General features: G+C 36.9%; 2 protein-coding genes across 2 annotated transcripts; one reads left to right on the top strand and one right to left on the bottom strand.

Annotated features, from left to right (window-relative positions):
• Positions 1–2,312: 2,312 nt before the first annotated feature.
• LOC141776748 (immunoglobulin lambda-1 light chain-like) lies at positions 2,313–9,420 on the bottom strand. Its single transcript, XM_074650531.1, has 5 exons — positions 8,975–9,420; positions 6,095–6,233; positions 3,139–3,444; positions 2,932–3,006; positions 2,313–2,821 (listed from the first exon to the last, which is right to left on the bottom strand). Exons 1-5 carry the CDS (start codon positions 9,293–9,295, stop codon positions 2,673–2,675), a joined length of 990 nt encoding a protein of 329 aa, XP_074506632.1. The 5' UTR covers positions 9,296–9,420; the 3' UTR covers positions 2,313–2,672.
• Positions 9,421–15,559: 6,139 nt separating this feature from the next.
• LOC141776743 (uncharacterized) lies at positions 15,560–21,347 on the top strand. The gene is made up of 6 exons (XM_074650521.1): positions 15,560–15,865; positions 15,958–16,278; positions 17,112–17,228; positions 20,299–20,604; positions 20,737–20,811; positions 20,922–21,347. Exons 1-6 carry the CDS (start codon positions 15,643–15,645, stop codon positions 21,068–21,070), a joined length of 1,191 nt encoding a protein of 396 aa, XP_074506622.1. The 5' UTR covers positions 15,560–15,642; the 3' UTR covers positions 21,071–21,347.
• The last annotated feature ends 4,292 nt before the right edge of the window (positions 21,348–25,639 follow it).

Raw genomic sequence — 25,639 nt, 5'->3', positions numbered from 1 at the left:
GCACTCTAGCAGAGTGATGTGGTCGCCAAAATGTCCAAGAATAATGTTTGTGTGAATATATGCGTACAGGAAACAGCTGAACAATCAAGTGTGCACCCTTGGTCTCACTACTGAAAAACAGTTTAGGGCAGAGGGATATGTCGCAAGGTGTTTTAACTCCTTAGTGAATCAGGAAGGGAGTGGAGAAATGTTGGTGTGTGGCCTGGGGGTATGTGTGTGTGCGTTGCCCACCATCAGTGATGGCTACTCCGTCACATTGTTGTACCATCGTTCTGCCGCTCTCAACTGTGACCAAAAAAAACATTTTGATCTTTGATGGATGAGTAATGATGAGGGTTTCTTAATCTCATAAATTCATGGGTTCTATGTTATAATAACACATAGAAATGTGAGTGTGTGTGTGCCCACATTCAGTATTTTTGTGTCTACGTACATGCATGTACAGTGCCGTGAAAAAGTATTTGCCCCCTTCCTGATTTCTTATTTTTTTGCATATTTGTCACACTTAAATGTTTCAGATCATTAAACAAATTTTAATGTAAGACAAAGATAACCCAAGTAAACACAAAATGCAGTTTTTAAATAATGATTTCATTTATTAAAGGAAAAAAGCTATCCAAACCTACCTGGCCCTATGTGAAAAAGTAATTGCCCCCCCTTGTTAAATCATGAATTAGCTGTGATCAACCACATGTTTTGGAAAGCTGAGTTCAATTTCACTAACCAATCACTGTTCAATCAAGAAATCCCTTAAATAGAACGTGTCTGACAAAGTGAAGTATGCTAAAAGATCTCAAAAAGCAGCACATCATGCCGTGATCGTAAGAATTTCAGGAACAGATGAGAAACAAAGTCATTGACATCTATCAGTCTGGAAAGGGTTACAAAGCCATTTCTAAGGCTTTGGGACTCCAGCAAACCACAGTGAGAGCCATTATCCACAAATGGAGAAAGCTTGGAACAGTGGTGAACCTTCCCAGGAGTGGCCAGCCTACCAGAATTACTCCAAGAGCTAGAATAGTTGTACACTTGAATGTCTGCTTGCAATAATTTTTCCTAGACTTCTGCTTTCAGATTTAGTTATTAATTAAGTTATTACTAAAACCAATAATAATCGAATGCAGAGGCAATTATGTAATATGATAAAGAGTAGATATATTTATATAGTCTTACAGTTACAACCGGCCCTTTGAGGGCAACCATAATGCTGATGTGGCCCGGGATGAAATTGAGTTTGACAGCCCTGGTGTAGAGGTTTACATCCACACTGACACAGTTATAAAAGGGGGTCAGCACTGAACCTGGTGGGACACCCACACCTACTGACTTGTATAGAAGAGCTGTGTGTATATATTTGCTCTTTGTTCAGCTTTGTTGTCATTGTTTAGCTGTATGCTTATATTCATGTCTTCCTTGTTCTTTAGTTTAGTTCATGTGTGAAGGGACAGAGCTAATTAATAAATACACATGGTATAAACAATGCCAGAATTAATCAAAAGGCTATTTTTCATCTGTTGTTCCTGGCCAAGGTGTTACAGAAGGTATCCTAAAATACATCAGAACAAAAACATAAAACAGGACATGCAGTTTAAAAGTTGTAAAAGGACACACAGTTGTTAAAAGCAGTAGAAACAGTAGTGACATTTATAAATATAAAACGAAATTACAGACAAGCAGGACATCCAGATAGAAGCAGCAAAAAGAGAGTTTAGTGCTGACATGTATTAATCATCCATTGTTTTAATTGGGTAATGAAAGATCTATAGGTGTTTAGTTGTCTGATATGAATTGTAATTATATCCCACTCTCTTGGCGCTGTGTGAAAGTGTATTCAGATCTACTAAAAACCAGAGTCACATCACTTGTAGGTGTCAACAAACACGGCCGACGACGTTGATTCTGTTTCTGATTATTTTCTATGAAGCCAAACTGAAATCCACGAACACAAGTATGTTTATAACACACAGACACTTTATTGAGAATGTTACACTGAATGAATTTGACAAATCTGACTCTGTATAATGTATTAAAAAGAAACACAAGAACAGAAAAACACTCTAAACAATCAAATATCTACCAGACAGCTAATGATTCATCTTAATGTTCTATTATTATACAAGTCACAATTAAAATGGAAATAAACAGCATCAAAATAACACTACACAGAATTTATACTGAGGAACTGTAAATTTATATGTGTGTGTGTGTGTGTGTGTGTGTGTGTGTGTGTGTGTGTGTGTGTGTGTGTGTGTGTGTGTGTATGTGTGTGTGTGTGTGTGTGTGTGTGTGTGTGTGTGTGTATGGAGGTATGGAGTGTGAATATCAGTAGTATCAGTAGGGTAAGGTGTGCATTGAGAATATAAATGGTGTGTGCATGTTGTAAAATGTATAAAACAAGCAAAAGATTAACCAAGGAGAACCTAAGGCCGCCACATGCCCAGCGATGGTGTCTGTAGGGAAAGAGAGAGAGAGAACGAGTCATGAGCCTAGGCTTTATAGGCTGGGAACACTGGGCCCAGGTGTTCCCAGAAGGCCCTAATGGCAGGTTAACAGGAACCCTACTATATAGGCGACAGCAGGGGTCGCCTCAACGTCATCATTGATATTTGTGAATAGTGATCAAAGTGATGAATGAGATGAATTGATGAGATTTGATGGTGAGAAAAGGCCAGTCAGTCAGCATGTGTGCAGTTGGTGGACGGTCCCTTGTTTCTGAGGATCATCAGCAGAGAGAGTCCACAGCAGTACACCAGACTCTTCACTATCAGCACTGTGTACAGCACACAGAGCAGCTTCACCTTGCACTGAGACTGGAAGGACACTGACACACACAGACAGACACACAGACACTTTAAATGATAGCATTGAAAATAAAAGGTGAAGTGCTGAAGGAAACATGGTGGTTGAAGGAGAGGCAGCAGGTGATCTTACAGTCAGCTTGCTGCAGAGCTGGCAGGTGTGCTGGCTCTCTCTCTGGAGGACAGGAGGCTGCTGGAGCTGGAACCTCTGAAACACAAAAGGAGTGACATGTTTGGAGTTGCAGTGAGAAATGTCAGTCCTCTGCTCCTCTGCTCTCTTTGACAGCGTCTCCACATGAAGCTGAATCACTGCTGAACACAGTCAGCGAGCCTTCATTACCTTGTTCTGCTGGGGCCTCCACTGTGCCCCCCTCGTGGTGGACGTAGCAGCGGTATTTATACGTGTTCTCTGGCTGACGGATCAGCAAGATGCCGGCGGTGCGTCCCGGCTCTCTGAGCTCCAGCTGCTCTCCCTCAGCAGGGGGCAGCTCCTCCAGAGGACCGTTGTCCTTTCGTCTTTTCCAGGAGAACTGGACCAGAGGAGGAAACATGGCTGAGGCCAGACACAGCAGGGAGCTCTTCCCCTCCAGGTGGGCTCTGGATGCTGCTGGGTACACGCTCACCACGGGCTTCACTACCGGCTCATCTGAAGGTTGACAGCAGCAACAAGCAGCACAGACACACATTGACACAGTCAGCTTACAGCACTGCACTGCATTCAGTGTGATCCTGGAAACTACATGGACTGTGATCACTAAACTACTCAGAGTTCACTACATACAGTCTACTGTATTCAGCTTCATATGGAACACACTCAGCATCTAATGGCAGCATGGGTTACAGAGCCGGTCCTGACCAATCTGGTGCCATAGGAAAGAGATCAGCCGGTGCCTCTCGCATCGCAGCCCATTCCACCACCAACCATTGTGTTCATACACTCACACAGAAACTACAGAGCTTCATGTTTTGACATTAAGCGATGCAGATCACACTCAAGAAAAACTGTGTAGCTCAAAATGATGGGGGGTGATGCTGCAGGCCACCCAGAAAATACAGCCTATTTAATACATTATGTACTGATGATGTTGTGGGCTTTTTGTTATGTTTTGAAATAATAGTATTAAAATAATATTAGTAAAAAAAATAGTGAAAGTTATAAATTTAGATTTTTTTGTCTTCCCTCAATCGGGGCTCCCCTCTGGATAAAAGGAGACCCAGCATTCAGCTATACCACCTATGCCGCGGGCCGGCTCTGATGGGTTATATGGGGACAAAAGAACATTATTTATTTAATAATTCTTTATTTCTATGTACAAACTTCATTCACTATAATTTCACAATAATTTGAAATTTGATTTCCTATATTAGGGATAATATACATATAATAAATAACATATTTACCTTCACATAGAATAGAGAAAAGTATAATTTTAAAGATTACAAAACATAAAACATATTATATTTTTACCACTGTACATTTTACTCTAATTGCTAAACAAAACTATAAAAATATCAATAATTTATAATTTTTTTAATCTTTTATACACAACTACAATGACGTGTTAAGATATATGACATGTGAATACAAAATGCTATTTAAAATAAGATTAAACCTTATTGATCCCCCTGGGGAAATTTAAATATAATATAATAACTTAATACACATATTATAATAAATTACTTATTACTACCACCATATACATCACAGTAATGGTTTAAGAAATAAATCAGTTCATCAATAATTTAATTACTTTCTTCATAACAAATTTAACCGAACCTTTAAAATAAATTATAGATTCACTTTCAAGTGAAATAGAGTTGTAATTTTTAAGATTATAATACGTATAATTTTAGTATAAAATATTATAAATAGTAAATAAATGTAGTATAATTTTCATAGTATATATATATTATGAAATTGACATATAATATAATATAATATAATATAATATAATATAATATAATATAACAGGATTTGATGATATTAAAAGAAAGAATTATGAAAACAATTTTCCTTTCATTTCTCAGTAACTTAATACACATATTATAAGAAAATTAAACATTTATCTTTACATAAAACACAATTATAAATTTAACTATTATAATATAGACCATATAACATATTTACCATCATATTCTTTATTCTAATTTCTAAAGACACAAAAATACGTTAATACATTTTAACATATTTCATAACAATCTTAATTTTTATACAAAACTACAATGATATTTTAATAAATAATATAATATAATATAATATAATATAATATAAAATAATATAATAGGAGATGAGAGTTTTTTATTCCTTTCACGTTAACTTAATACACATATTATAATAAATTACATATCACCATATACAGTACATCACTGAAATTACTAAATAAATAAATCAGTACATCAACAATTTAATTATTACTTTTTACTTACTTTTTTCATAACAATGTTAACTTAACTTTTTAAATACATTTTTTATTTACCTCCAAGTAAAATTGAGTGGTAATTTAAAAAATTTCAATTTGATTACATTTATATTTATATGTCTTATTATCTAATATCTTATTGATCCCCATGGGGAAATTAACAAGTAATATAATATAATATAATATAATATAATATAATGTTAATTATTCGTATTAACTCTAATAGAGGAAAACAATTTTCCATTCCTTACCCAAATACACATATTATATTTAATTAAACATTTATCTTCACATAAATTACAATTGTAAATTTAACTATTATAATATATATAACATATAAAATATTTACCATCATATACTTTACTCTAATTACTAAAGAAGCACAAATACATCAATAGTTTTTAATGTTTTTCATAACAATTTTAGCTTTTATACACGACTACCGTGATACGTTAGATCAAATGTTAAACAGAAATATAATATAATATAATATAATATAATATAATATAATATAATATAATATAATATAATATAATATAATACATAGTATTTACCACCATTTACTTTGTACTACATGAGGTATATTTTGCCATTTAAAATGCCATTATTAATTTTCTATACAACATATTTAAAGTTATTTACTTTTTATATTTCAACCTTTTTCTCTATAAATCAGTTTAATCTGCAGAAATAAAGAATAACTTGAGTTGTTCAGTGAGATTTAAACATCGTTTCAGCAATTATGAACCTTTTTAATGTAACAACAGCTGCATGGCTGCAAGAACTCACTACTAATGATGAAAAAACTATCTCATTAAAACACATTTTCGACTTGTTCAATAAAACAACTGAAGGAAGATGAATGTTTGTTCTTACCTGTTACATAAAGTTTAGTTCCAGAGCCAAAGATGTCGTATCCTCCTCCTCCTCCCACAGTGAAACAGAGTAATACAAAAACCTGTCTGCTGTTGAGCGTGTCAGCTGAGGTGAACGAGTCCAAATGATGAAGCAGAATGATATTTCAGCTCCATGATGTGTTCCTCTAATGTTCATATTAACATGACTGTCTCTTCTTTTATTGTCTTTTTAGACACACTAGCAGAGTGTCTCCGTGGATCGTTGGTTCACACGTTCATGTTCCTCAGAGGATGAATCCTACTGACTTTGGTCAGGTTTTATCCAGCACCATCATCAGGTCACATTTTAAATTGTCCATTACTTTGATTTATGACGTCTGTGCATCAAATGACAGGACGCTTGGTGACACAGCCAGTGTGTGTTGAACTGTAGTCTTGTTTTCATTTGGAGCACAAAGAGTTGGTCTGGAAGGCTTTTATTGTGAAGGAGACACAGGAAGTGTTTGCATTAAGAGCAGATCAGCATTGTGAGGAGGAATGGACTTTATTCCTGCAGCAGGTCAAAGCAGAGGATTTGAATCTTCATCATAATGATGAAGCTTGTTGTTGTCTTCATCATTTTGATCATTTTGTTTTAATGTATGTTTTTAATCAGACGCTGCTTTTCAAAAAGGACTTCTTGATGTTTTGATCCCATTTTTTTTTTTTAACAATGTCTTTATTGTTTTTTTTGTTAAGCAATATATTCACTACAGGATTTACTTTAACAAACATAACATCCCCCACACACCCACCCACCCGTTCTCTCTTTACTGTTCTCTTTCTCACAGGGCCAAAATCAATACACAGCTTCACAGTATCAATCATACAGTTAAACAGTTAAATGGCACCTTTAACAAAATGAAGATACATAAACAGAAAATAAATATGTATAAAATAAATAATAAATCAAATAAAAAGATTTTCAAAAACAAGAGTTCATTCCCTTCTGAGGGTCTACCACTATTGTCAATTTGTACGTGTCCTATCTTAATTATTCCTCCTGTAGAAGCTCTCCAATATCACTACTTTATGAAATCAGTAAATGATTTCCATATTTCCTCGTAAACACCCAGTTTGTTTTTCAAGGTATATGTTATCCTCTCCATTGACATACATTGTGTATATTTTTAATCCAAGCGTCCGATGTAGGTGCGTCGGATTTCTTCCAGTTAAAAGCAATCATTGGTTTTGCCTGCAATATAGCTAAATCAATACATTTACATTCTCTGGTTCTCAGATTGAGATCTGATGGGTACAGATGTAGCAATATCATTTGGAGGTCTAGTGGAATGTTTACAGACACAATGATCCTGATTTTATTGATCACCTCCCTCCAGAATTTCTTCATTTTGTCACACTCCCAAATGCAATGTATAAGTGTTCCTTGAGCCTCATTACATTTAAAGCAAGTGTCAGGTATATTACTGTTCTATCTATTCAGTTTGACAGGGGTTATATAAGTCTGCATCAACCAGTTGTATTGAAGTAGCTTCAAATTAGTGTTGGCTGTTTGTGTCTGAGTCTCCTTGAAGACTATGTTCCAATTATTATCTGAGACGTCCTCCTTTAAATCCACCTCCATGCGTCAAGTTTGGATATTGAGGTCTCCTTGGAGCCAGATGCAAGCCAGATGTATATTAATGAAATTAAAACATTACTATTGCAGTTTTTGGTAATAATTTCTTCTAAGGATGAAAGTGCAGGAATTACTAATGACTGGTTCTGCATAGAGGAGATACAACTTCTCCATTGCACATATTTAAAGAAATGCTTCTGTGGGATGTTATGTACTAGAGAGAGTTCCTCAAAGGTCATTAGAACCTCTTCTTTATAAAGGTCAGGTATTTTACTTAGCCCTTTCTTTGCCCATAACTGGAATCCAGCATCCAGCTTGCCTGGTTTGAAGGAAACATTCCCCAAATGGGACTATATTGTGACAAGGAGTTAGCTGTATTCATATATGTCTTTACCTCGTACCAGACATTAATCATATGAAGCACTATGGGGTGGGTAGTTTGAGCTCTTAGATGTTTTGGAGTGGCTGAGTACAGATACAGATTTAATGGTATCTGAACGGCACACACCTCTATATCCACCCATGATGGAGTATCTGCAATAGAGAAATAGAACATTATAGTTCTCAGCTGTGCAGCCAGATAATACCAATAAAGATGGGGCACTTCAACCCCCCTGTGTCAAATGGAAGATACAACAGAGACAAGCGAACTCTAGGACACTTCTTATTCCAAATACATTTTGTAATGAGAGACGTAATTCTCACAAACATTCCTTCCGTGGTGCCAAAGGGATATGTTGAAATCCATTTGTGAATTTAGGTAATATGCTCATCTTTAATATGTTTATTCTCCCTGTCAGAGAAATAGGCAGAGGCTTCCATCTTTCTATAGATTTGAATGTTGAATCCATTATAAGGTCGTAATTTATTAAAGCTATATTTTCTTGAGGTACTATTTTGATGCCCAAATAAGTAAGACTGGTTGAAAACTTAAAAATAGATATATGTCGGTCAGGATCTTGTCTCTCATTTTCATTAAGCAACATAAGTGAGGACTGATCCCGTTTATTAGTCTGATGTCTTTAAATGATTTCATCCTTGTGCCTCTGTGCCACTAGTTTGTCCTCACTGTGTGGAACAACAATAAACCTGCTGCAATATCTGATAGAAATATGAATGAATATCAAATCTAATGAATCCCTCAGTTCAGTGTGTGTGTGACTGTGGCTGAGATGGAGGTGAAATATGTGAACCTGGGCTGTGGTTTACTGCTCTCTTCCTGTCACAACCACTGTTTAACATCTGTTCCTCTGATGGTTTTTGTACAGGCTGCAGGCATCATTTATCACTGTGGAGAGCTATTCCACAGGAGCAGTAGTAGGAGGCTGAATGACTGAGTTTAACCTTCTGGATCTCCAACTCACAGCCGTTCTGTTTATTCACAGCTGAGAAATCATCTTTCTGAGGATGATTGTAACCTGAATATATTCCACCATTTGTCTTATCAATAAGCAGAATCAGTGTGAATGTTTCTGTGTCTCTCTTCTGGTACCAGAATACATAACTACCGTCACACTGGTTAGTTCCTCGACAGCTAAAGGAAACTTTTCCACCAACTCTCCTGGTCAATGTTAAATCATCCTGAATCAGCTCTGCTGCCATGGCAACCAGCGCTGTAGAGAGACAGACAGGTAGATGAAGGTGAGTGTGACAGTGTTTGTTACAGGTGGACTTTGTTGGCTCCTGATTGGCTGGAAACACTCACCTGAACACAGACAGCACAGAGCAGCAGCTGGGAGGAAAAGCATTGTGTGCAGTGGTGTTTCCTCTGGTGAACCTGGGGAGAAGTGGCGCTCTGATGCAGCTGAGGCCAAGCAAGGACGAGCTGTGAGATCAGACGAGGGCCACGTGGTTCCTGAAGGCTCCTCACACCTCCCATCAGCCCCTGCGGTGGACAGATAACGCTGCTGTCTGACAACTGCAGACATGTTGACTCGTCCTAGAAGGAAAAGCAAAGTTACTACTAACGTACTAAAAATAAAGATTAGAACAGTTACAGGAGTTTATTGTGGAATAGTTTAGAAAGGAAACATATTTTATTTTGTTTCTTTCTTTACTTTTCAGTGTTTAAGAGTAATAAGCTAAAGTCACTCGCCTATAAACCTGCTCTGGTTTGTCTGTATTCTAAAGTACTGAATCATTGTTTTATTCTTTTATTAGGGCTGTCAATCAATTAAAATATTTATATTATTTATATTAAACAAATAAATAAATGGAAATCAATTAACATCACAAAACAATGACAGATATTGTCCATAAACCCTCACAGGTATTTTTGTGTAATGTGTATGTATATGTAGTATATGTACTTACCTATGTATGATAAAATATATAGAAATACATAAATAAATAATTATAAAAAATAAATAAACAGATAGATAATTAACTATTAAAAATAACAATTGAAAGGAAAAATTAATAAATAAATAAACATAAAAAAATTTAAAATATAAAAATAAGAATGGAAAATACAAAATAGATAAATAAATGGAAAAAATTAAAATGGAATAGATAAAAAATAAATAAATAGATAGATAAATAAATAAATATGAAAAATGGAGATCAATTAACAACAAAAAACAATGACAAACATTTTCCAGAAACCCTCACAGGTACTGCATTTAGTATAAATAAATATGCAAACTAAAAACATATTTTCGATTATTTGTGAATAACTATTTTGATCGATTGCCCTAGTTTAATTAAATATATTTATATATTTGGACAATCTGAATAATTTAGTTTTGGTATAATCTGAATTTATTAACTGAAGCTATTTTGGGAAATGAATAAAATGTACTTCCTCTCCAATTATCATTATTATTATTATTATTATTATTATTATTATTATTATTATTATTATTATTATTATTATTATTATTAGTAGTAGTAGTAGTAGTACTATATAAAGTATAGTTTTCTTCATTCAAAATAATTATTTTTGCTTATTTAATGTTTTCTGAGTTATTTTTAATTTGTGTTCTTTAACTCTGAACAGTTTGAAGACAGACAACATCTTGCAGCTTCATCAGCAGACTAACATGTGTGACATCATCCACATGATGCTGATGATGCTGATGATGGTCGCCATGAGAACCACAGTGACATCTCGTGGATAAAAACACACACAGCAGCCTAAAACCTTTTGTCTGTTCCTCAAAGAACTTTTATCTTGTGACAGAAGTTTCTTTATTTTATCTCCTTCTGTTCAGTGATCTCATTTGTGTTCAGATTCATGCATTTCATTTTCTCCTTTTGTACATTTTCATGCTAACATGTCGAGAAGGAGGTTAAATAACGCTCCAAACTTACACTACATCTTGTCGAGGAAAAACTGTCATGGCCATTTTCAAAGGGGTTCCTTGACCTCTGACCTCCAGATGTGTGAATGTGTGAGGGCTTTTGTCCAAAAAAATATAAAAAGTCTAAAAAATGTTCGAAAAAAAGGTCCAAAAACTGTCCAAAGAAATGTCTGAAAAACGTCTGAAGAAAAAGTCTGAAAAAAAAGTCTTAAAAAAAGTTTTAAAAATGTTGGAAAAAAAAGTTTGAAAAAAAAAAAAGTGTAAACAATGTCTGAAAAAGGTAAATGTAAATCTCACAATCTATTGGTGCATGTAGATAGGCAGTTTGGACATCCATCTGATGTCAAACCAGGTTTTCCTGTGCAGCTTTTTGCATCAACACTCTGATACTGGTCAGGTTAGCAGTAGGAGAAAATGTCTCCTCATAGTCCACACCCATCTTTTGGCTGTATCCTCTGGCTACATATCGTGCCTTGTGTTTGTCAGATCCATCAACATTGTTCTTGATTGCATACACCCATCTACCCCCCACTGCTTTCTTACCCTCAGGCAAGTTGGTTAAGGTAAATGTGTAATTTTCTCTCAGCGATTGAATTTCATCGTCCATCGCATCAAGCCACTCCTTTGAGTTAGATGAAGTTACACATTACACAAATGACACATATTCACTTAAATAGCCTGGCTTCTTCCTCTCTCTAGAAGGCTATCTTGTAGACTCATGGTTAGTCTCACTTATCTGTGTTGGGCTGCTCACCTCAGGCACAATTACTGGAACCTGGCCCCGTCCTGGACTCACATCAGTGTTCAGCCCGGTCTGGTTAGCTCTGTTCTGCGCCTCAAAATCATCCTCATCAGGTGTCATCTCAGTCTGTGTCTGTCGCTCTGCAACTGTTTTGGTCACAAACTTCACCAGTCTGTGCTTTTGCACTTTCCCACTGTCAGGACAGTAGACCAAGTAGGCCGGGCTATTCTCGTTGTAACCGACAAAGATTCCCTTCTCACACCTTGAGTCTAGCTTTCTCTTGTTCTGTTTATAGGCATAACACACTGACCCAAACGTTTGCATCCTGGAAATGTTAGGCCGTCTGCCTGTCAGCATTAAGTAAGGTGTCTGTTTTGTGTTGTTAAAGCATCTGTTCCTCACTACAGCTGCTGTCTGCACTGCATAGGTCCATAACTCCTTTGACACCTCGCTCTCTATTAGCATACACCTAGCCACGTCAAACAGGGTGCGCCAACTTCGCTCAGCAGCACCATTCTGGTGTGGCGAGTACGGTGCTGAAGTCTCATGTCTGATCCCATTTCTGCTGAGTAGTGCCTGGTGATTCCTTCCTGTGAATTCTGCACCATGGTCAGACCTGATGAATCTTTCTATGGGGAAGTATCAGCAAGAAACTTCTCTGTTGCTTGCACTGTGTCACTCTTCTGTTTTAGAAAATACACAACTACTGCACTGGAATAGTCATCAGTGAATGATAACGTGAACCTATACCCGTCTCTGGACTCTGGGTCTATTGGTCCCGCTAGATCTGTGTGTACCAACTCTAGAGCTGCTTTGGCTCGTACATCAGGCTCCCTGTTCCTAGTTTGGATAAACTTTCCCTGTTGTACATCAGGTTTGTCTGTTTTACCCTTAATTGTCATACCATTAACAACATTCTGTAATCTCTGAATATCATCATCATTACAGTTGTTAAAGTCACTGAGGACAATAACTAAGGAGTCCAGAGGTCTGGACTACGAAGCAGGATTTGTGGTTATCGAGGTAACTTCAGGGTTTTCCGTCCTACGGAGGTGGATCACTTCTTACCAGGTAGATCACCATGGTAACTGATGCTGAAGGAGCAGGTTATGTTCCAGATCAGAGATCAACTCGTATAAAAGCACCTCCTGCTGACCAATCAGAGCTCAGTGTGGTGATTGTATGATAATATCACACACACATGAAGAAGTTTAAATCATAATCCAGACTAAAAACAACACAGTTTAACCTGACAGATGCAGGAAGGACAGCTGGATTCATGCTGTGGGTGTTTACCGCTTTGATTTCTATTTCTTAACTTGCTCTTGAGTCTGTTTCAGACCTCCAGAGAGGACACAGCTGAGAGAAGGTTAAATAATGATAGACGACACATGTTACACAGAGTAAAAAGATGAGTAATCCATTCATCTGTTATTCTCTTAAACACTTTTTATATCTAGACGAGTATATCTGACTTCTGAGTGTTCCGTTAAATTAATACATCTGTTAGTTTATTCACACATCTGGAGTTTTTTCTTTCACCAGCTGTTCTTCCTGCATTTAGCAGCTTCAACTGAGTTAATGTTAGTCTGGATTAAGAGTTTAACTTCTTCATGTCTGTCTCATATAGTTTACTCTTCCTTTGTTAAATGTGTCTGTCTCTCTGCCTGTCTGTCTGTCTGTCTGTCTGTCTGTCTCTCTGCCTGTCTGTCTGTCTGTCTGTCTGTCTGTCTGTCTGTCTGTCTGTCTGTCTGTCTGTCTGTCTGTCTGTCTGTCTGTCTGTCTGTCTCTCTGTCTGTCTGTCTGTCTGTCTGTCTGTCTGTCTCTCTGTCTGTCTGTCTGTCTGTCTGTCTGTCTGTCTGTCTGTCTGTCTGTCTGTCTGTCTGTCTCTCTGTCTGTCTGTCTGTCTGTCTGTCTGTCTGTCTGTCTGTGGTCTGTCTCTCTGTCTGTCTGTCTGTCTGTCTGCCTGTCTGCCTGTCTGTCTGTCTGCCTGTCTGTTTCTCTGTCTGTCTCTCTGTCTGTCTGTCTGTCTGTCTGTCTGTCTCTCTCTCTGTCTCTCTGTCTGTCTGTCTCTCTGTCTCTCTGTCTGTCTGTCTGCCTGTCTGTCTCTCTGTCTGTCTGTCTCTCTGTCTCTCTGTCTGTCTCTCTGTCTGTCTGTCTGTCTGTCTGTCTGTCTGCCTGCCTGTCTGTGGACTTGTCCATGTCTGTGGTCTTGTCCATGTCTGTGGTCTTGTCCATGTCTGTGATTGGTCAGATGCTGTAAACACCTCCCCGTTCATGTGAATCACAGCCAGACTGAGAACCTCTGGGTTGATTTACTGAGTTGATGACCAGCTTCGTAGGACCGTTTAGTGAGATCTCTGTTGTTAGAGTTAGTGAAGCCAGATAACCAGAAGATACTCTGGAGATGTTGAACTCACTTCGTAGTACAGACCTCTGGTTTGTCTGCTCCACACATACAACTAGAAGTAGTGGTGATATTAGTAATAGTATAATTTACTGTGTTGTATTAGCTGCAGTAGAAATAGTCCATGAATTACTTTTTAGAAATATGAACAATAATACCAGTGATCCATTTACTGCTGTGTGTTTTTATCCAGTAGATGTCACTGTGGTTGTCATGGCGACCATCAGCAGCATCACCTGGATACCCCTGCACTTCCTGCCACTAACCACAGGGTGGAGCTCTTTCTCCATCATGTTTAATGCCAGAGCCAGCAGCAAACACAGAAATCCACCATGTGATCACGTTCAGTTTGAAATGTGTCACACAGCTGAGTTGGAAGAGCTCATTTATTGGTGTGACACCTCTCTGAGACCCGAAACAGACGTGTGATGTCTCACATGTTTGTCTGCTGACATGTTGTCATTCTTCCAGCAGTGTTTCATGGTGACGATGATCAAACTGTGGCGGTGTTGATTCCCCAGATTTCAGCTGATCAGGAAGAAGAGCCAGTTCCCAACCACATAATTGTCATAGTCCGGCTCCTAGGCCATGACAAATACGGGAAAGGACGCAGTGATTGATTGTAAATTAAAGATATTTATTACAAATAAATTAAGGATATACAGAAATAACTACAAATGTGGAGTGTGTCAGTCAGTAACATCAGTAATGTAGATGTGGATGTGTGAGCATGATGAAGTGTGATGTGTTGTGAGTGAAAACTAAAGAAAAGACAAACAAAGGCAGCCCGGCAGGTTCTGACAGGGATGAGTCCCGGTGAAGGCAAAGAGACCAGAGCAGCGCTTGATTGGGGCTTTTATGCTCAGGACGCGCCAGCATCAGGTGCTCTGCATCAGGCATCCTCTCCCGGGATACCTTCAAGGACACAGGGAAAGAATGAATGGAAAATCCACACTGGCATCTCAGTAGTGAGGCAGGGGCCGTCACACAGTTATTTATTTATGTTTATTTAGTTGTTGATATTTTTATTATTTATTTATTCATTTATGTATTCCTATATATTTTATTATACATACTACATATACATTACACATAAGTACCAGTAAGAATAAATATATTCATACATTTCCATAAAGCAGCATATTTGTCCACTCCCATGTTGATAAGAGTATTAAATACTTGATAAATCTCCCTTTAAGGTTCATTTTGAATGAATAAAAAATTTGTAATTAATCGTGATTAAATATTTTAATTGATTGACAGCCCTAATAAAAAAAAATAAAAAATTAGTCAGTACTTTAGAATACAGACAAACCAAAGCAGGTTTATAGGCGAGTGACTTTAGCTTATTACTCTTAAACACTGAAAATGAAAGAAAGAAACAAAATAAAATATGTTTCCTTTCTAAACTATTCCACAATAAACTCCTGTAACTGTTCTAATCTTTATTTTTAGTACGTTAGTAGTAACTTTGCTTTTCCTTCTAGGACGAGTCAACATGTCTGCAGTTGTCAGACAGCAGCGTTATCTGTCCACCGCAGGGGCTGATGGGAGGTGTGAGGAGCCTTCAGGAACCACGTGGCCCTCGTCTGATCTCACAGCTCGTCCTTGTTTGGCCTCAGCTGCATCAGAGCGCCACTTCTCCCCAGGTTCACCAGAGGAAACACCACTGCACACAATGCTTTTCCTCCCAGCTGCTGCTCTGTGCTGTCTGTGTTCAGGTGAGTGTTTCCAGCCAATCAGGAGCCAACAAAGTCCACCTGTAACAAACACTGTCACACTCACCTTCATCTACCTGTCTGTCTCTCTACAGCGCTGGTTGCCATGGCAGCAGACCTGATTCAGGATGATTTAACATTGACCAGGAGAGTTGGTGGAAATGTTTCCTTTAGCTGTCGAGGAACTAACCAGTGTGGCGGTAGTTATGTACGATGGTACCAGAAGAGAGACACAGAAACATTCACAGTGATTCTTGACATTGGTAAGACAAATGGTAGAATATATTCAGGTTACAATCATCCTCAGAAAGATGATTTCTCAGCTGTGAATAAACAGAACGGCTGGGAGTTGGAGATCCAGAAGGTTAAACTCAATCATTCAGCCTCCTACTACTGCTCCTGTTATACTCTCCACAGTGATAAATGATGCCTGCAGCCTGTACAAAAACCATCAGAGGAACAGATGTCAAACAGTGGTTGTGACAGGAAGAGAGCAGTAAACCACAGCCCAGGTTCACATATTTCACCTCCATCTCAGCCACAGTCACACACACACTGAACTGAGGGATTCATTAGATTTGATATTCATTCATATTTCTATCAGATATTGCAGCAGGTTTATTGTTGTTCCACACAGTGAGGACAAACTAGTGGCACAGAGGCACAAGGATGAAATCATTTAAAGACATCAGACTAATGAATGGGATCAAAACATCAACAAGTCCTTTTTGAAAAGCAGCGTCTGATTAAAAACATACATTAAAACAACATCAAAATGATGAAGACAACAACAAGCTTCATCATTATGATGAAGATTCAAATCCTCTGCTTTGACCTGCTGCAGGAATAAAGTCCATTCCTCCTCACAATGCTGATCTGCTCTTAATGCAAACACTTCCTGTGTCTCCTTCACAATAAAAGCCTTCCAGACCAACTCTTTGTGCTCCAAATGAAAACAAGACTACAGTTCAACACACACTGGCTGTGTCACCAAGCGTCCTGTCATTTGATGCACAGACGTCATAAATCAAAGTAATGGACAATTTAAAATGTGACCTGATGATGGTGCTGGATAAAACCTGACCAAAGTCAGTAGGATTCATCCTCTGAGGAACATGAACGTGTGAACCAACGATCCACGGAGACACTCTGCTAGTGTGTCTAAAAAGACAATAAAAGAAGAGACAGTCATGTTAATATGAACATTAGAGGAACACATCATGGAGCTGAAATATCATTCTGCTTCATCATTTGGACTCGTTCACCTCAGCTGACACGCTCAACAGCAGACAGGTTTTTGTATTACTCTGTTTCACTGTGGGAGCAGGACTGATCTTTGGCTCTGGAACTAAACTTTATGTAACAGGTAAGAACAAACATTCATCTTCCTTCAGTTGTTTTATTGAACAAGTTGAAAATGTGTTTTAATGAGTTAGTTTTTTCATCATTAGTAGTGAGTTCTTGCAGCCATGCAGCTGTTGTTACATTAAAAAGGTTCATAATTGCTGAAACGATGTTTAAATCTCACTGAACAACTCAAGTTATTCTTTATTTCTGCAGATTAAACTGATTTATAGAGAAAAAGGTTGAAATATGAAAAGCGAATAACTTTAAATATGTTGTATAGAAAATTTATAAATCATCTTTAAATGGCAAAATATACCTCATGTAGTACAAAGTAAATGGTGGTAAATACTATGTATTATATTATATTATATTATATTATATTATATTATATTATATTATATTATATTATATTTCTGTTTAACATTTGATCTAACGTATGACGGTAGTCGTGTATAAAAGCTAAAATTGTTATGAAAAACATTAAAAACTATTGATGTATTTGTGCTTCTTTAGTAATTAGAGTAAAGTATATGATGGTAAATATTTGATATGTTATATATATTATAATAGTTAAATTTACAATTGTAATTTATGTGAAGATAAATGTTTAATTAATTATAATATGTGTAAGGAATGGAAAATTGTTTTTCTCTATTAGAGTTAATACGAATAATTAACATTATATTATATTATATTATATTATATTATATTACTTGTTAATTTCCCCATGGGGATCAATAAGATATTAGATAATAAGACATATAAATATATATGTAATACGTATTGAAATTTTTAAAATTACCACTCAATTTTACTTGGAGGTAAAAAAAATGTATTTAAAAAGTTAAGTTAACATTGTTATGAAAAAAGTAAGTAAAAAGTAATAATTAAATTATTGATGTACTGATTTATTTCTTTAGGAATTACAATGATGTATATGTTGATATGTAATTTATTATAAAATGTGTATTAAGTTAACCTGAAAGGAACAAAAAACTCTCATCTCCTATTATATTATTTTATATTATATTATATTATATTATATTATATAAAATTTCCCCATGGGGATCAATAAGGTTTTATCTTATTTTAAATAGCAGTTTTTATTCACATGTCACATATCTTAACACGTCATTGTAGTTGTGTATAAAAGTTAAACAAAACAAAATATTGATGCATTTATAGTTTTGTTTAACAATTAGAGTAAACTATACAGTGTTAAATATTTTACATGTTTTATGTATTGTAATCTTTAAAATGACACTTGACTCTATTTCATGTGAAGGAAAATATGTATATGTGTGTATGATATTACACACTATTTAAAATGTGTCAGGAAATATATCTTGAAAAACAAATAACTTTAAATATGTTGTATAGAAAATTAATAAATCATTTTTAAATGGCAAAATATACCTCATAGTAAAAAGTAAATGGTGGTAAATACAATGTATTATATTATATCAAATTATATTATATTATATTATATCAAATGATATTATATTATATTATATTATGTTATGTTACTTACTAAAATATCATTGTAGTTTGTATAAAAAATAAAACTGTTATCGTATTTTTGCGTCTTTATAAATTGAAATAAAGAATATGATGGTAAATATGTTATATGGTCTATATTATAATAGTTAAATTTATAATTGTGTTTTATGTGAAGATAAATGTTTAATTTATTATAATATGTGTATTAAGTTAATGAGAAATGAAAGAAAAATTGTTTTCATGATTCTTTCTTTTAATATCATCAAATCCTGTTATATTATATTATATTATATTATATTATATTTTATGTCAATTTCATAATATATATATACTATGACAATTATACTGCATGTATTTACTATTTATACTATTTTATACTAATTTATACTAAAATTATACGTATTATAATTTTAAAAATTACAACTCTATTTCACTTGAAAGTGAATCTATAATTTATTTTAAAAGTTCAGTTAAATTTGTTATGAAGAAAGTAATTAAATTATTGATGTACTGATTTATTTCTTAAACCATTACAGTGATGTATATGGTGGTAGTAACAAGTAATTTATTATAATATGTGTATTAAGTTATTATATTATATTTAAATTTCCCCAGGGGGATCAATAAGGTTTTATCTTATTTTAAATAGCATTTTGTATTCACATGTCATATATCTTAACATTGTAGTTGTGTATAAAAGTTTAAAAATATATTTTTAAACACTATTGATGTATTTATAGGTTTGTTGCTATACCATACAGTGGTAAAATATATACAGTATTATGATCTATGTATTGTAATCTATAAAATGTCACTTGACTCTATTCTATGTGAAGGTAAATATGTTATTTATTATATGTATATTATCCCTAATATAAGAAATCAAATTTCAAATTATTGTGAAATTATAGTGAATGAAGTTTGCACACAGAAATAAAGACTTATTAAATAAATAATGTTCTTTTGTCCCCATATAACCCATCAGAGCCGGCCCGCGGCATAGGTTGTATAGCTGAACGCTGGGTCTCCATTTATCCAGAGGGGAGCCCCGATTGAGGGAAGACAAACAAATCTAAATTTATAACTTTTACTGTTTTTTTCTAATATTATTTTAATACTATTATTTCAAAACATAACAAAAAGCCCACAACATCATCAGTACATAGTGTATTGAATAGGCTGTATTTTCTGGGTGGCCTGCAGCATCACCCCCCATCATTTTGAGCTACACAGTTTTTCTTGAGTGTGATCTGCATCGCTTAATGTCAAAACATGAAGCTCTGTAGTTTCTGTGTGAGTGTATGAACACAATGGTTGGTGGTGGAATGGGCTGCGATGCGAGAGGCACCGGCTGATCTCTTTCCTATGGCACCAGATTGGTCAGGACCGGCTCTGTAACCCATGCTGCCATTAGATGCTGAGTGTGTTCCATATGAAGCTGAATACAGTAGACTGTATGTAGTGAACTCTGAGTAGTTTAGTGATCACAGTCCATGTAGTTTCCAGGATCACACTGAATGCAGTGCAGTGCTGTAAGCTGACTGTGTCAATGTGTGTCTGTGCTGCTTGTTGCTGCTGTCAACCTTCAGATGAGCCGGTAGTGAAGCCCGTGGTGAGCGTGTACCCAGCAGCATCCAGAGCCCACCTGGAGGGGAAGAGCTCCCTGCTGTGTCTGGCCTCAGCCATGTTTCCTCCTCTGGTCCAGTTCTCCTGGAAAAGACGAAAGGACAACGGTCCTCTGGAGGAGCTGTCCCCTGCTGAGGGAGAGCAGCTGGAGCTCAGAGAGCCGGGACGCACCGCCGGCATCTTGCTGATCCGTCAGCCAGAGAACACGTATAAATACCGCTGCTACGTCCACCACGAGGGGGGCACAGTGGAGGCCCCAGCAGAACAAGGTAATGAAGGCTCGCTGACTGTGTTCAGCAGTGATTCAGCTTCATGTGGAGACGCTGTCAAAGAGAGCAGAGGAGCAGAGGACTGACATTTCTCACTGCAACTCCAAACATGTCACTCCTTTTGTGTTTCAGAGGTTCCAGCTCCAGCAGCCTCCTGTCCTCCAGAGAGAGAGCCAGCACACCTGCCAGCTCTGCAGCAAGCTGACTGTAAGATCACCTGCTGCCTCTCCTTCAACCACCATGTTTCCTTCAGCACTTCACCTTTTATTTTCAATGCTATCATTTAAAGTGTCTGTGTGTCTGTCTGTGTGTGTCAGTGTCCTTCCAGTCTCAGTGCAAGGTGAAGCTGCTCTGTGTGCTGTACACAGTGCTGATAGTGAAGAGTCTGGTGTACTGCTGTGGACTCTCTCTGCTGATGATCCTCAGAAACAAGGGACCGTCCACCAACTGCACACATGCTGACTGACTGGCCTTTTCTCACCATCAAATCTCATCAATTCATCTCATTCATCACTTTGATCACTATTCACAAATATCAATGATGACGTTGAGGCGACCCCTGCTGTCGCCTATATAGTAGGGTTCCTGTTAACCTGCCATTAGGGCCTTCTGGGAACACCTGGGCCCAGTGTTCCCAGCCTATAAAGCCTAGGCTCATGACTCATTCTCTCTCTCTCTTTCCCTACAGACACCATCGCTGGGCATGTGGCGGCCTTAGGTTCTCCTCGGTCAATCTTTTGCTTGTTTTATACATTTTACAACATGCACACACCATTTATATTCTCAATGCACACCTTACACTACTGATACTACTGATATTCACAATCCATAGCTTTTGATCCTTTTGTTCTGCATAATTTACTCTACTTTTGTTAAATAGATTAATTGATTTTATCGTCACCACGGTGTGTCTTCCTATTTGTCATGGCCTTGAGAGCCAGGTTGTGATAAATTGGGGGCTCGTAAAACCTTTTTTGTTTGATACTGTCAACCTAAAAATATAAATTCATACACACACACACACACACACACACACACACACACACACACACACACACACACACACACACACACACACACACACACACACATTTATATTTGCAGTTCCTCAGTATAAATTCTGTGTAGTGTTATTTTGATGCTGTTTATTTCCTTCAATTGTGACTTGTATAATAATAGAACATTAAGATGAATCATTAGCTGTCTGGTAGATGTTTGATTGTTTAAAGTATTTTCTGTTCTTGTGTTTCTTTTTAATACATTATACAGATTCAGATTTGTCAAATTCATTCAGTGTAACATTCTCAATAAAGTGTCTGTGTGTTATAAACATACTTGTGTTCATGTCTAAATCCTTTGACCCTTAACTTGTGATCTCACTGGTGGTGACTTTGTGGAGAACATTTAGAGTCGTTTTTACGTTCCAGTGTGGACAGATATATTTAGTAAAATGAAGGTCATGTGGACAGATTGTTTTAAATTTAATTTTTAAAAGCTGCGGTTACTTCGTATCTGTGTGGACGTGTAAAACGGAGCGTTTGGGAAACGATGGCGTCCTCTCCTCATTTAGCACCCATTGTTGCTTTGTGTAATGAGCGGCGGACTATTGGCTTATTTTAACGTTTTGTTAGCACTGCTCGGACTAATTACTACTTTACATCTGAAACATGTTCCCGTCACAAGAGGCCAAAGCAGGAACACATTAAACATGTGGAGGCTGAATGGGGATTGAAGGAGAGGTTTGGAGCACTCAGAAGGGAGATGGACATAAACCTGAATGACCTCCCTTATTGTTTATTGTTTATTTATTTTGCACAAATGAAGACAACACAAACATAAACATAACAAATAAATAAATAAATAATATACAGTGAAGGAAGAGGCAGAAAACCCACTGGGTTTATCTGAAGACTTCACCTAGAGACAAGATTAATATACAGAAATAATATGACTACATAATAGTGATGACAAACAATTAGAACATGATATATATATAATAACAACAATAACAATAAATATATAAAAAAAAGACAAGAAATGTGCGTGATGTGTGTAAGTGTATGGTTTGTGTTTGTGAGGGAGATATTGGTTTAAACATCCACATTGACTTCTGGACAATAGAAATCAAACATCACACTATGAGTGTGGTGATACATGGACAACATGGAGAAAAGCAATTACAAAACAGTAATTAAATGACCCTTTAAGCATCTTTTGAAACATTTAATAGATGAACAGTTTTATGATAGATGTGAAAAGTTACTTCATAATTTGGTTCCTCTAAATCTTATCAAAAACTGACCTCTACTAGTGAGGAATTTAGGAGGATGAAGATCTAGAGACTGACGGGTTGAGTAAGAATGGACCTGAGAATTTGCTCTAAAACAACTGCTCAGGAATATTCCCACCAGAAAGTATCTTATAAATAAAAACACTTATGTGAGAAATATTGATGTGATAAATAGTAAGAATGTGGAGTTTGTGAAATAGAGGAGCAGAGGAGATGTGTGACTCTGATCGAGTTGTAATCCTCACAAAACGTTTTTGGAGGAATAAATTAGACTGTGATAAAGAGTAAGGAGACAGTTTGTGGTGACAAGAGGACTAACCCTTCTTATTATACCAATAGATTTATTTATTTTCCTACTAACCCAGTCAATCTGTTCTCTCCAACTCGAGCTCTCATCAACAATCAATCACAGGAAGTTGGTAGTTGACACTTGAGACATCTCAACAGACTCAATGTTAGATAAATCCTTAGAGTATGCCTCCTTTCCTCATTTATCATGTAAAGAGACAGTTGATGACAGCAGAGTGATGACAGGAATCCCCCCCCACCAACAATGACTTATCACACTGACTGTAATGAAGCTGAAGGAAAGGGAGAGAGAAGGGTGCTAACTAAACCCCTTGACCCTTAACTTGTGATCTCACTGGTGGTGACTTTGTGGAGCATTTGGAGTCGTTTTTGCGTTCCAGTGTGGACGGAGATATTTAGTGAAACGAAGGTCATGTGGACAGATTGTTTTAAACGGAGAGGATCCGTTTTTAGAAACATCTGTATAGGTGTAGACAGGGCCCAAAGCTGAGACAGAGAGTACTGAGCGCTGAAATCAAGCTGTAGTTCCTGGAATGATTGTTTAACCAGAGTGGATGGTTGTAACTGTCGTTGTGTTATTTATGTGAGAAAGGCTGCAGAGCGGAAACCCACACAGCCTGTCTGCTGCAGGAAAGGAAGTGTTGATTCTCTGTCAACAGTTTTTTTATGAGTCCTAATAACCACTGAGAACAGATTCATATCTGCTGCTGTACACACTCATCAACTCCTCTTCCTCTCTGCAGCTCTTTGTCTTTCCTCTTGTTGTCTGGAAGCTTTTTTTCCACCGGGCCGTCCATCAACTGTTAACGTCTGCTTGGTCTCTTAAACCATCTGGTTGGAGGACCGTGGTCGTGCAAATAGATTATTGTTCAGGTTCAGCAGCTCTAAATGCTTTTTGATCAAATAGTCGTAGAAGTGAGGAGCTCCAGGAGCTGAACTCAGGAACTAAATCAGGAGCTTTAGATTGTTCCTGAGAGCATTTTCACAGCACAAAGAACTGTGAAATATAAACCATTTAAAAGCAGAAGCTATGTTGTTGTGTCATTATTTGCAGTGAATTATTATTGATGCATATTAACAACATGCTCAATATTGAGTCAGTTGTTCTGTTTGTTACAGTGCAGCAAGTTTCTTTCATTTTTAATTAAATCCACATCAAATATGTTCAATGAAATGATTTACAGTTCGTCTCAACTAGAAAATAAAACTAGTCCCAAGTTAAATTTAACATTCAGCCTTCATCCTGACTGATGGAGCCGATGTGTCATCATTTTATAGCAGTTGTAGCTTCAAAGCAGCTCTGCTGTTTGTTCATGTGTGTAAACAACAGTGTCATCAGCGTAGAGCAAACGTCTCAAACTCAAGGCCCGTGGGCCGAATCCAGAATTTTATGTGGCCCGCGAGAGCTTGCAAAGAATATCATTTGCTTATCATACAATTCTATGCTGCATTACAGAAGTACGGTGTCCATAAACTACATGTCCCACAATGCATCTCGATTTTGTTACCTGCGCACTGAAGCGTCTCAGTATCAGCCGTTTCCAGCAGCGGCACTCTAGCAGAGTGATGTGGTCGCCAAAATGTCCAAGAAGAATGTTTGTGTGAATATATGCGTACAGGAAACAGCTGAACATTCAAGTGTGCACCCTTGGTCTCACTACTGAAAAACAGTTTAGGGCAGAGGGATATGTCGCAAGGTGTTTTAACTCCTTAGTGAATCAGGAAGGGAAATGTTGGTGTGTGGCCTGGGGGTATGTGTGTGTGCGCTGCCCACCTTCAGTGACAGCTACTCCGTCACATTGTTATACCATCGTTCTGCCGCTCTCAACTGTGACCAAAAAAAACATTTTGATCTTTGATGGATGAGTAATGATGAGGGTTTCTTAATCTCATAAATTCATGGGTTCTATGTTATAATAACACATGGAAATGTGAGTGTGTGTGTGTCCACATTCAGTATTTTTGTGTCTACGTACACGCATATATATCGATGCACAAGCATGTGTTTTTTATTACTGAACTCATTTTGTCTGCTTGTCTGCTTGCAATAATTTTTCCTAGACTTCTGCTTTCAGAGCTAGTTATTAATTAAGTTATTACTAAAAACCAATAATAATCGAATGAAGAGGCAATTATGTAATATGATAAAGAGTAGATATATTTATATAGTCTTACAGTTACAACCGGCCCTTTGAGGGCAAACATAATGCTGATGTGGCCCGGGATGAAATTGAGTTTGACAGCCCTGGTGTAGAGGTTTACATCCACACTGACACAGTTATAAAAGGGGGTCAGCACTGAACCTGGTGGGACACCCACACCTACTGACTTGTATAGAAGAGCTGTGTGTATATATTTGCTCTTTGTTTCATCTTTGTTGTCATTGTTTAGCTGTATGCTTATATTCATGTCTTCCTTGTTCTTTAGTTTAGTTCA

Source organism: Sebastes fasciatus, chromosome 11 (genome assembly GCF_043250625.1).
Source record: "Sebastes fasciatus isolate fSebFas1 chromosome 11, fSebFas1.pri, whole genome shotgun sequence".
NCBI lineage: Eukaryota > Metazoa > Chordata > Actinopteri > Perciformes > Sebastidae > Sebastes > Sebastes fasciatus.
This window is presented reverse-complemented; position numbering and strand designations above follow the sequence as displayed.

Excerpts from the sequence above, each read along its gene's own strand:
- LOC141776748 (XM_074650531.1), bottom strand. The coding sequence starts at position 9,295 with ATGGCAGCAGAGCTGATTCAGGATGATTTAACATTGACCAGGAGAGTT. Across the intron at positions 6,234-8,974 it reads TAGCTCTCCACAGTGATAAA|ATTCTGCTTCATCATTTGGA; the intron begins TGATGCCTGCAG and ends AGCTGAAATATC. Across the intron at positions 2,822-2,931 it reads AGCTCTGCAGCAAGCTGACT|TGTCCTTCCAGTCTCAGTGC; the intron begins GTAAGATCACCT and ends TGTGTGTGTCAG.
- LOC141776743 (XM_074650521.1), top strand. The coding sequence starts at position 15,643 with ATGTCTGCAGTTGTCAGACAGCAGCGTTATCTGTCCACCGCAGGGGCT. Across the intron at positions 16,279-17,111 it reads CTCCTGTTATACTCTCCACA|ATTTGGACTCGTTCACCTCA; the intron begins GTGATAAATGAT and ends TTCTGCTTCATC. Across the intron at positions 17,229-20,298 it reads AACTAAACTTTATGTAACAG|ATGAGCCGGTAGTGAAGCCC; the intron begins GTAAGAACAAAC and ends GTCAACCTTCAG.